Source organism: Peromyscus californicus, unplaced genomic scaffold (assembly GCF_007827085.1).
Source record: "Peromyscus californicus insignis strain IS unplaced genomic scaffold, ASM782708v3 Scaffold_1__1_contigs__length_55948999, whole genome shotgun sequence".
In the NCBI taxonomy this organism is placed as follows: Eukaryota; Metazoa; Chordata; class Mammalia; order Rodentia; family Cricetidae; genus Peromyscus; species Peromyscus californicus.
Genome location: NW_026294492.1, coordinates 53722971 through 53735182, shown reverse-complemented (window position 1 = coordinate 53735182; position 12212 = coordinate 53722971). Strand labels below are relative to the sequence as shown.

At 61.2% G+C, this 12212-nt stretch overlaps 1 protein-coding gene across 1 annotated transcript; it reads right to left on the bottom strand.

Moving 5' to 3' along the window:
• Positions 1-6018: 6018 nt before the first annotated feature.
• Positions 6019-11076, bottom strand: Nmrk2 (nicotinamide riboside kinase 2). Its single transcript, XM_052745708.1, has 7 exons — positions 10930-11076; positions 9143-9233; positions 8216-8264; positions 6928-7084; positions 6735-6806; positions 6356-6462; positions 6019-6224 (listed from the first exon to the last, which is right to left on the bottom strand). Exons 1-7 carry the CDS (start codon positions 11046-11048, stop codon positions 6139-6141), a joined length of 681 nt encoding a protein of 226 aa, XP_052601668.1. The 5' UTR covers positions 11049-11076; the 3' UTR covers positions 6019-6138.
• Positions 11077-12212: the final 1136 nt, after the last annotated feature.

Here is a 12212-nt window from a genome sequence, read left to right as displayed (position 1 = left end):
CTAAACAGTCAAGGTCCCTGAGCTGTGAGCTGACCCAGTGTCCCTGGGGACCTGGGTTACCTGTCCTCATAGGAAAGGCGCACGGCCCTTCCGGTCCCCCCTCTAGTCTAGCTCTGTTCCGTACCGCAGGCATGGGCTGGCACGGACTGTGGATCTCCCACACCCGGACTCAGCGCATGGTCTCCGTAGACCACAGACCACGTGCTCCCACAGTCGTGGGCACGCCCCTGCAGACGCGGGTTCCCGGCAGGATTATGAGGACGGTGTCCTTGCAAAGCGGCCGTGGGGCGGCAGCAGAGAGCAGAGGGGGGGTGGCCGCGGGCAGGACCCTAGTCAGAGTGCCTGCAGCCCTCGAGGAGGACTTGGGTTCGAGTCCCACACCCCACGGCAGCGCAGCCATCTGTAGTTCCAAATTCGGAAATCCGATACGCTCTACGGGCACGGGGCACGCACGTGTGCCCCAACACAAACTCATACACATAAATAAAATTTTCTAAATTTAAAAAACCAGGCATGATGGCACAGGCCTGGGGAGGCAGAGGCAGCTCCGTCTTTGTGAGTTCGAGATCACCCTGGTCTACATAGTGAATTCCAGGACAGCCAGGGTTACACAGAGAAACCCTGTCTCACAAAATCAAGTTAATAAACATGAAAGCTGTCGCCATAGGCCCCTTCACAGGCTCTCCTGGTAAGCCCTGGTTTTACCCAAAATATGAAGGTGTTCTAACCCTCAGGACCCAGGAGTGAGCCTTATTTGAGGAGACCGGTCTCTGTTGTGTTAGCTAAGTTCAGAGAAGGCTGGGCTGAGCTTCAGGCAGATGTGGGGTGTTCTAGAACACAGAGGCTCAGCCTGGAATGGGGGTGCCAGCATCCCATTAGGGTGGGCTCGTGGCCTGGGTGCCGCTGACGTCATCTGGTAGGGCCGATACTGCCTAGGGAATGGCATGCCTCTGCCGCAGGGCCCCCAACCCGGCGTGGGGGGTGGGGGGAGGCAGGAGGCCACTGGAGCGAGCGCCCTGGCTACCTGTGGTCCCCACCGAGCCCAGCTCATTCCTGACAAACCGGTGCAATCTCCAGCCGCTGTGAACCCCTTCTCCACGGGGAAATAGGTCCCTGTGCCTCCCAAGCTAGTAACCAGACACCCCAAGTTTGCGGGCGCTTGAGTAGCAGTGGTCCTGAGGATTAAGTCTCAAGTTAATGGACTTGTTTTATGTCTTGAGACAGGGTCTCACTGTGTAGTCTTGGAACTCTACGTAGCCCAGGCTAGCCTCGACCTGTGTGCGTATAGCCTAGGATGACTATAACCCAGATCCTGCCTCCACCTTCCGAGTGCCAGGATGACAGGCTGGTGTCACCACAGCTAGTTCTATTTGTGGTTTGGGGATCCCCCTACGGCTTTAGCCTGGTGTAGGTTAGAGGGCACTGCTGAGTGCCATCCCCTATCCCGTCACAGCCCGGATCAGGTGCTCAGAGCAGACGGGCCCGGCCAAGTTCACGGTCCTCAGCTCTTGACCATACTTGGTCAAGACATGACCTCGCTATTAATAACCCTGTGGGGAGCCGGCGACGAGGCTATAAAGCCAAGCCCGCCAGCCCCAGCGGCTCCTTCAACCCCTGAGATCTTAAAAGTAAGTACCCAACCACCTCCCTTCCTTGGCCCTCACCCAGGCTTCATGCGGCCGTGGTGACCCCAAAAAGTCAAAGAATTGTGTTAAAACGAAGGATGAATGAAACACAGACCCCGACAGTCCCCAGTGGCTTCTGGGACAAGGGGTGGAAGGGGAAAGGCAACATGTGACAGGGTGCAGAGCCAGGGACACCCCCATCCCACCCAAGTGACCCCAAGAATGCATGCATGTCTTGGTGTGGGTGGTGAACAGCTGGGGACCCACAGAGGAACTCCCTCTGTCCCCAACCCCAGCTCTCCTGGAGGTCCGCTGCTCCCTGGACTCCTGGAGTTCAGTCATCTGTATTTTGGTTTGTTTTTTCCGAGACAGGATTTCTCTAAGTAGCCCTGGCTGTTCTGGAACTCACTCTGTAGACCAGGCTGGCCTTGAACTCAGAGATCTCCCGCCTCTGCCTCCTGAGTGCTGGGATCAAAGGTGTGCGCCACTCCACCTGGCTAAAGGCATTTTGAGGCTGTCCCACATACATAGATGGGACCCTAAGGTGTGTCCCCAATCCCACCTCTGTCCCCTAGCCCCAGACCTCCTGGCTGGAGAGGCGAGGGGTGAGACATTCATCTCTCCGACCACTTGCAGTCTCTAGAGCCGGCATGGTGGATCTGGGGGTGGGGGGGTGGTGACGTGGGGACATCTACAGCCGGTAGCTTCTACCTCCTCCTGCCAGCCCCTCCCCTCTGGCCTTGGCTGGTCCTCCACTCAGCTCCGGGGATGCCCCCCCTTCTCGGGCCCTCGGGGACCCGATGTCTGGAGTGCAGTGCCCTTTGCAGGTGCTGGTGTTGGCCCAGGTGGGGCCCTGGGTTGTAAGTGCTGACTGAGAACTCTGCTGAGTGTGAGCTGATGCCGGCGACAGGTGGCCATGCTGACGCCCGCCTCCAGGTCCTGATCAGATGGTCACCTCAGCTTCTGTGCCTGGTCATCAGGGCTTGGGGTGTGTAGGGTGGGGTGGGGTGACAGTCCTAGGGTTGAGTGGTGGGGCAGGGCACTTGGGTCCTCTGAGCTGGGAAGTCGGTCCTGTGGATAAAGGATGTGTGTGATGTGTGAGGATGTGTGAGGGTCCGGGTTCAAATCCCCAGGACTTAAGTAAAGCTGGGCACAGTGGTTCCTACGGCGAGATGGCAGGTGGAGACGGGGGATCCAGGCAGGGGACCTTATATATGGCCAGTTCCTCGGGACTGTGGATGACTTAGCTGAACTCCAGGGCTCGTGAGTGTCCAGGTCAGCACGTGACCCACACTGGAGACAGAGGAGCCTCGGACTCATTATGTGGGGATGTCTGGCTGGATGTTCTGTGTGGGGTGTCCTGAGCTCTGGAGGGCACTGAGCAGTGCCCCTGACTCCACCCACTCTGTGCCTGGGGCTCCCCTAATGTGACATGTGTCTCCAGACATCACAGGACCCTCGGGAGGACACAGCCACTAACCTGAGGGTTTTGTTTTTGTTTTTTTGTTTTTTGAGACAAGGTCTTATGTAGCCCAGGCTGGCCTCCAACTCACTATGTAGCCAAGAAGGACTTTGACATCTTGATCCTCCTGCCTCAGCCTCCCAGTGAGTGCTAGGGTGATAGACTTGTGTCAAAATGCCCAGCCTGAGCCCACCTTTCCATAACAGACCTTGGACAGGGACTTAGCATCCTCAGCCACAAAGAGGGATGGATCCACTCACTGCTGCTCTGGGCTGCGATATCAGGGTGTCCTGTGTCTGTCCGGGCTGTCCCATCCCTCAGTTAAGAATGCTGATGACGTCTGGGGTGTTTGTGGGGAGCTTGTGTCAGTGTGGGTGGTAGGAGAAGCCCACATCTCTAAACAATGTCTAGTTCTTCTAGGACAAGGTTGGAGTAGGTGGTTGTCCCTGGGACCCTCCCATCTGGGAAGGCTGTGAGGGACTTTCCCAGCAGGGCGGGATGCACAGTGAGGCCGTTTGCCCAGCAGGGGAAGGCCACAGATCTGGGTTCAGATCCTGAGTCTGCCGAGTGACCCTGAGCAAGCACCTTTCCCTTATGGGCTCTGCAGATACGGGACATGCAATGACCCAATCTTAAAACACAGGACTCCCCCCCCCCCCCCCGCCTCAGTGTGCTGAGGGCAAGGGGGTTCCCCAGGACACTGGACCTCCAGGGTTAAAATGAGGAATGTTCTGGGGAGACTGAGCAAGCTGCTCTCAGCATTTAAAAACGTTCTTGTTACATTGTGTGTGCATGGGTTAGGTGTGCTATGTGTGGATGTGTGTTTGTGCTCCGTTTTTCACATTGTGTGTGATGTTTTGCACATTGTGTGGGATGTTTTGCCTGCATTTTGGTCTGTGCACCACATGTGTGCCATTCCCAAAGAGGCCAGAAGGGGGCGTCCTGTCCCCTGGAGCTGGAGTTATGGATGGTTGTGAGCTGCCATGTGGGTACTGGGGACCAGACCACCCCCCCCCCCCCGGTTCTCTGCAGGAGCAGCCGCTGCGCTAACCACTGAACGATTGCTTCAGCTGCCTAGTTCATTCTTTATTCTGTGAATCCTGTTCAGGCTGCCCGAGTAGCCAGGCAGGAATCTGGCTGCCCTGAAGCCACCTCTCCCGTGTCCCTGTCTCATGCTGAACTATTTTGGGGCCGTGACCAGCAGAGGAGTCTGGCCACAGAGCGTGCCTGGGACAAAGGCCGAGCGTTGGCAAGTGTGACAAGATGCTCCAGTCCCTACACGTCACGGAGGCTTCAGCTTAAGCTGTGAGCCTGAAACTCTTCCCACCCCATGTTGGTCACATGACCTCTGCAGAGCGGGAGAAGGCAGATGTCTAGTCTCAAAATACTGGGGCAGGATGAACCGGGGGAAGGGAAAAGTGTACTGAAGGCAGGATCAGGGTTCAAGACCAACCTGAGCTACAGGAGCCCTTATCCCAAAACAAATCAAAGCAAATCATCCTTAAGTTTGACGTCTGTAAAATTTAAGTGTTAGAAAATGGAATTCAAAAGCCAAGATGTGGTGGCGCATGCCCTTAATCCCAGCACTCAGGAGGCAGAAGCAGGGGATCTCTGTGAGTTCGAGGCCAGCCTGGTCTACAGAGTGAGTTCCAGGACAGCCAGGGCTACACAGAGAAACCCTGTCTCGAAAAACAAAGCACAAAAAAAGGAAAAAGAAAATGGAATTCATAATTTATTTTATTAGTTTTTGTATTATTTTATTTTCAGACAGAGTTTCATGTAGACAGAGGCCTTGGACTTGCTGTTTTATAGAGCATTACTACCCACCGCCCATCCACCCATCCATCCACCCATCCATCCATCACCCATCCATCCATCCACCCATCCATCCATCCGTCCATCCATCCACCCATCCACCATCCGTCCATCCGTCCATCCATCCATCCATCCACCCACCCACCCACCCACCCATCCGTCCATCCATCCATCCATCCACCATCCGTCCGTCCATCCACCCGTCCATCCATCCATCCATCCATCCATCCACCATCCGTCCGTCCGTCCATCCGTCCATCCACCCGTCCGTCCGTCCATCCGTCCATCCATCCACCCACCCATCCATCCATCCATCCATCCATCCACCCACCCACCCATCCATCCATCCGTTCACTGTAGCATTTTTCCTGTTATGTATATAACGTTTTTTCTGTTTGGGATTCTGTCATTGCAATTCCACAGGTGGCCATGAGGTGTCGCGCTCAGGCCAAGGAATGGACTCTCTGGAGCCCTCTCCCCCCACATTCACATCAAGCATCCCCAAGAAGCTCTGGGCTTCAGTTCCCCTTTTCATGAAGTGAAAACAAGTAATAAAACGTCACACGGAGGCGCAGGCTCAGGAGGTGTCTGGTTGTGAGAGAGGGACACGCTAGACTCCAGACCAGTAGGTGTGTGCCTTGTGGCTACCATGGGAGATTCTGGATAACCTTACAAAGTGAGAACTGACTTCGGTCCTAGAACAAGTTAGGGGAGGCTGGATGAGAGAGCGAAGGTCTCGGGACTCCCTCAAGAACTCTAGAATCTCAGCCTTCTCGGGCAGAGCAGCAATCCTGGCTGGACATACCACCTTGCTGTGTGACCGTGGCTACAACAGGCAACCTCTCTGTGCCTGTCTAGATTAGAGATGGTTTCCCTCCTCAGCCAAGGTCATAGGATATGTCTCCGTTGGGGAAACTGAGGCACATTAACGAGGTTACAGACAAGCGGAGGCTGGCAGTGTCCAGTGCCCTCGGCCTCAACCCCGGAGGCCACCAGGGGCCCGCAGAGGGTGCGGAGGGAGGGTCGGCTCCTCCACTCAGAGACCACACAGGGAACCAGGGGCTGAAAAACGGTCCAGTTTAATACAGAGCTGCTACAGTCTCAGGCGTGTCCCCGCCCGGTGTTGGGGGCACCCCCTCCTATGTAAGGTCCCCCCGAGGGGAACATGCGCAGCGCAGCCCGGTTGCTCCTCACGGCCCCTGGGGTCTGGAGCCGCACCCGGGTTCCGGCATCTGGCTAGGACCGGTTTAGCAGTCTGTTCTGAATGTCCTCCAGAACCTCTCGGGAGAGTTCCTCTCGGGACTTCGTGCCATCTAAATAAACTGGAGCCGGAAAGGGCCTGGGTCAGGGCCGGGCTCAGGTAGGGGTGTGTGGGGAGCCGTGGGAGAGGCGGGGAGGCAGACCCCGACGGACGCAGGCTTCCCGGCGGCCGGTGCGCAGGCCTGCGGCTTACCCACGTCCACCCCGTCCTGCTCCATCTCCCGTTTATACTTCTGGTACATGGGCCACACGTGACCGTCAAAGAGCCCGGGGGGATCGGGGACCGTGTAGCGGCGGTTACTGGAGCGAGAGACGGAGGCGCCGGCCGTCAGCGCAGGCCGGTGCTCCGCAGGCCCCGGGACCCCCGACGGGCCCTGGGAGGGGGGCGCAGCCCCGGGCCCAGGCTGTGGCTGCAGCACCCCCGACCTGCACGCCCTCCGGGGAAGGGTGGGTGTGGGCGGCGCCCAGGCCTGGGGCCCTGGGCTCCTGGGGTCACTGGGGTCATAGAGCAGGGGTCACCGCGGAGGCCCCGCCCGTGCCCCGTGGACACCCCCGTGTCCCTCACAACCCACCTCCTCCTCCGCTTGCATTCCTCATACGGGACGGTCAGGAAGTAGCGATGGCTGTACATGTCCACCAGGGGCCTGGCCGGGGAGGGGCACGTCAGCGGACCTCCCCTCTGCGCCCCTCCCCTCGTCTCCCAGGTGCAGCCTGGGACCCCAGCTCGCCCGGGTTCTCGGGGCCGCCGCGGCGGACCCGGCTTACATGTAGCTGTACAGTAGGAAGCCGTCGAGGAGGAGGATGTGCGTGTCCGAGGCGCCGGGCTGGAGGCTGACGCCGTGAGCGCGCGCGAACTTGCGTGGGTCCTTCACCCAGGCGCGCACTGTGCTGAGCATGGCCTCCATGTCCAGGGACTCGAGCACTGGGGGGCAGACCGTGGGGTTCAGATGGGGCCACATCACAGGGCTCGGTGGGGGGAGACAGACGGGGCGGGCGCGGGGAGATAGACGGGGTGGGGGGACAGACGGGGTGGGTGGACAGACGGGGTGGAGGGACAGACGGGGTGGGTGGACAGACGGGGTGGAGGGACAGACGGGGTGGAGGGACAGACGGGGTGGAGGGACAGACGGGGTGGGGGGACAGACGGGGTGGGGGGACAGACGGGGTGGAGGGACAGACGGGGTGGAGGGACAGACGGGGTGGGTGGACAGACAGGGTGGAGGGACAGACGGGGTGGAGGGACAGACGGGGTGGGTGGACAGACGGGGTGGGGGGACAGACGGGGTGGGTGGACAGACGGGGTGGAGGGACAGACGGGGTGGGGGGACAGACGGGGTGGAGGGACAGACGGGGTGGAGGGACAGACGGGGTGGGTGGACAGACGGGGTGGGTGGACAGACGGGGTGGGTGGACAGACGGGGTGGAGGGACAGACGGGGTGGAGGGACAGACGGGGTGGGGGGACAGACGGGGTGGGGGGACAGACGGGGTGGAGGGACAGACGGGGTGGAGGGACAGACGGGGTGGGTGGGCAGACGGGGTGGAGGGACAGACGGGGTGGAGGGACAGACGGGGTGGGTGGACAGACGGGGTGGGTGGACAGACGGGGTGGGGGGACAGACGGGGTGGAGGGACAGACGGGGTGGGTGGACAGACGGGGTGGGTGGACAGACGGGGTGGGTGGACAGACGGGGTGGAGGGACAGACGGGGTGGAGGGACAGACGGGGTGGGGGGACAGACGGGGTGGGGGGACAGACGGGGTGGAGGGACAGACGGGGTGGGGGGACAGACGGGGTGGGTGGACAGACGGGGTGGAGGGACAGACGGGGTGGAGGGACAGACGGGGTGGAGGGACAGACGGGGTGGAGGGACAGACGGGGTGGAGGGACAGACGGGGTGGGTGGGCAGACGGGGTGGGTGGGCAGATGGAATGGGGCGACAGACGAGGGGGGGGACAGGCTGGGGGATGGGCAGACGAGGGGGGGACAGGCTGGGGGATGGGCAGACGGGGGGGGACAGGCTGGGGGATGGGCAGACGACGGGGGGCGCTTACCGTCCCACTGTTTGAAGCCGTCTTCTCCAACTGCTATTTGGTCCTGGGGCTGAAACACAGGACCCCGAGGCTTAGGCCTGCGCCCGCCCAGCCCCCCTCAGCCCTCTGGGAGCCTCTGGGGCTGCCCCGGGTGAGCCTGGGGGAGCTGGGGGTCCCGAGCGGGTGAGCCTGGGGGAGCTGGGGGTCCCGAGCGGGTGAGCCTGGGGGAGCTGGGGGTCCCGAGCGGGTGAGCCTGGGGGAGCTGGGGGATCCCCAGCGGGTGAGCCTGGGGGAGCTGGGGGTCCCCAGCGGGTGAGCCTGGGGGAGCTGGGGGTCCTGAGCGGGTGAGCCTGGGGGAGCTGGGGGTCCCCAGCAGGTGAGCCTGGGGAGCTGGGGGTCCCGAGCGGGTGAGCCTGGGGGAGCTGGGGGTCCCGAGCGGGTGAGCCTGGGGGAGCTGGGGGTCCCGAGCGGGTGAGCCTGGGGGAGCTGGGGGTCCTGAGCGGGTGAGCCTGGGGGAGCTGGGGGTCCCCAGCAGGTGAGCCTGGGGGAGCTGGGGGTCCCGAGCGGGTGAGCCTGGGGGAGCTGGGGGATCCCCAGCGGGTGAGCCTGGGGGAGCTGGGGGTCCTGAGCGGGTGAGCCTGGGGGAGCTGGGGGTCCCGAGCGGGTGAGCCTGGGGGAGCTGGGGGTCCCGAGCGGGTGAGCCTGGGGGAGCTGGGGGTCCCGAGCGGGTGGAGGTTGGGGACTCTCCCTGCCGTTGCCAGTCACGCCCCCCTGCTGAGCCCACCGCACAGAAGGGAAAGCAGAGGCACCGAGGTCATGGGCCACAGCGAGGCCTCCATCAGCCTAAGGGGTCCCGGGCACGGGGGACCGAGACCCTCGGGGACATCAGGCCGATGAGATCGCCCGGCCCCGCGTCCCCTCCAGCCCCACCCCCGCCCGGGCGGCCACCTTGAAGAAATCATCCTGGTGAATCACGCAGCTGTTGGGCAGCGCCCTGTGGAGGCGGCTGGTCAGGGTGCTCTTCCCGCCGTTGGTCATGCTGCAAGGGCACATCGTGAGGCCTGAGCACGCCCCACTGGGCTGCGCCAGCCTGGACGGGTGGTGTGTGCGTGCGTGTGAGTGTCTGTGCACGTGTGTGTCTGTGCATTCGTGTGTCTGTGTCTGCGTGTGTGCATGTGTGTGTGAGTGCATGCATGTGAGCGTGTATCTGTGCATGCATGTGTGTCTGCATGTGTGTGTGTGTGTGTGTGTGTGTGTGTGTGTGTGTGTGAGAAGACAATTTACAGGGATCAAGTCTCCCCTCCCACCGGGGATTGAACTTGAGCCATCAGGCTTCACCCACTGAGCCATCTACTGGCCTAAGCAATGTATTTCTTAATTAGCCCAACAAACTAGGTCTGGTGGTAAATATCTGTCTACACCCGCAGCGCTGAGAAAGCAGAATGGACATGAGTTCAAAGGCAGCCTGGACAACTTTGCCCAGTCTGTTTCAAAATGCAAAGTAAAAACATGGACAGGGGGCGTGGTCAGGGTGGAGCCCCGCCCAGAATCCCCCAGTGAGGGGCTGGGGGCGTGGTCAGGGTGGAGCCCCGCCTAGAATCCCCAGTGAGGGGCTGGGGGCGTGGTCAGGGTGGAGCCCCGCCCAGAATCCCCAGTGAGGGGCTGGGGGCGTGGTCGGGGTGGAACCCCGCCTAGAATCCCCAGTGAGGGGCTGGGGGCGTGGTCAGGGTGAGGCCCCGCCCAGAATCCTCCAGTGAGGGGCTGGGGGCGTGGTCAGGGTGAGGCCCCGCCCAGAATCCCCAGTGAGGGGCTGGGGGCGTGGTCAGGGTGGAGCCCCGCCTAGAATCCCCAGTGAGGGGCTGGGGGCGTGGTCAGGGTGGAGCCCCGCCTAGAATCCCCAGTGAGGGGCTGGGGGCGTGGTCAGGGTGGAGCCCCGCCCAGAATCCCCAGTGAGGGGCTGGGGGCGTGGTCAGGGTGAGGCCCCGCCCAGAATCCCCAGTGAGGGGCTGGGGGCGTGGTCAGGGTGAGGCCCCGCCCAGAATCCCCAGTGAGGGGCTGGGGGCGTGGTCAGGGTGAGGCCCCGCCCAGAATCCTCCAGTGAGGGGCTGGGGGCGTGGTCAGGGCGGGGCCTCGCCTGAGGGACTCCAGGGCAGTAGGTCAAGACTCAGGTCACCCTCAGCCATTCTGGTCGTCTGCCTTTGGTCTTGGTACTGACAGGACCCACGTGATGGAAGTCATGGGGAAGCAGAGCCGTCGTAAATGGATACAAAAAGTCCTACCTTAGGCCGGCATGGAGCCACACCCCTGTCACCTCCGCTAGGGGCTAAGACAGGGGGTCTTCAGTTCTGGGCCAGCCTGCGTGACCAAGTGTTACCCCGTCTCAAAACAAAATGTAAAAAGAGGGCTGGGCCCGCAGCCCAGTACTGAGGGCTTGCGCTAGGTGCGTAAGGCCCGGATCTACCCTTTTGCTTCCAGAACAAAATAAAACAAACCTGGTGTCTTCATCTTGTTCAGTGACACTTTGGCTTCGATGTCCGTGTGTCTGCCCCGCCCCAGGTTCCCAGCGGGGTTTAAACAATCAGCGCCCGTACAGGGGTCAGCCTCTGTGCCCTCTGTGACCACAAAGCCGCACACCCCTCACGCAGACTGACCGTCGGCAGCAGGCAGCTGCCCTCCCGGGGCCCCCGGGCCCTTCCCCTCCCCATACAGGGTCCCACTCCGGGCCCGGGGCTCACCCTCCGATGCCCACGATGAGCTTCATGCTGGGGCCTGGCAGCGGGGACTGGTCCTGAGGTGGCTGCAGCCCAGGTGTTTGTGACCTGCGGGGAGCTGCTCCAGCGAGTCCCAGCCTCATTGACACAGCTGTACGCCTTTATAGGTTTGGGCAGCCCAGAGGCCGCCCCGGGGGAGGAGGCCCCCCAAGCACCGGGGGTGTGTGGGGAGCACCTGTTTCTCAGGCTGCAAATAGCTTCAGTAGCCTTTTGCCTAAATTAGTCAGGAGCCAGAGGGCCGGGGACAGCGGCCAACTTCCATGCTGTGCTCCCGTGTCTGCCTCCCCTCCTCCCTCCCCTCTTCCCTCCCTCCTCCCTCCCCTCTTCCCCCTCCTCCCCATCCTCACTGGTCACACCTTTCTATCCCTAAAAATATCTGCCTGACTTTGTGTCCCCTGGCTTGACCCTGACATTGAAACTGGCTCTCATGGGGCCAAGGAAAGGGACTCCCCCTTCTTCCTCTCCTCCTCCCTCCCCCTCTCCCCTGTCCCCAGCTAGGCCCTGCCAGGAAAGTCTTCCAAAAGTGTCATGACGAAGGTGGGTTTAGGCCTCTGGATGTGAATCACAAGACTGCTTTGCTCTGATGATCTTTTCAGCGTGACCCTGTCGTGAACCGTGTGACCAGAGTCATTGAGATCAGGCTCAGGGGAGCCAGGGTGGGGCCTTGTGACCCACCCCGTTCTTGGTAAGGGAGAAGAAATATTCTGTGTGTGTGTGTGTGTGTGTGTGTGTGTGTGTGTGTGTGTGTGCGCGCGCGCGCGCACGTGTGTGCACATGTGTGTGAGCCACATGTGGAGGCAGGAGGCCTATGTCAGGCTTCTTCTGGGGTCTTCTTATGTAGCTCTGGCTGGCCTCAAACTTGCTATGTAGACCAGGTTAGTCTGCCTCTGTCTCCCGAGTGCTGGGATCGAAGGCATGCGCCACCACTGCCTGGCAGATTTTTTAATTTTTATTTTTGTATATATGTATGTTGTCTGTCTGGGAGTTTGGTGCCCAGGAGGCCAGAAAGGGGCGTCGGGTCCCCTGGAACTGGAGTCACAGGTGGCTGTGAGCTACCAGGTGTGTGCTGGGAATCGAACCCAGGTCAGGACCTCCTTGAGAGCCCCCGTCCAGTTATTTTTAGGTGGGGTCCCCCTGGTTGCGCTGGGGTGTTTGGCCAATGAGCCCCAGGGACCCTCCTGTCTCTGCCTCCCCAGGGCTGAGCTCCAGGTGCCAGCGCTGGGCCATCTGAAGGGCGGTCCTCCTCA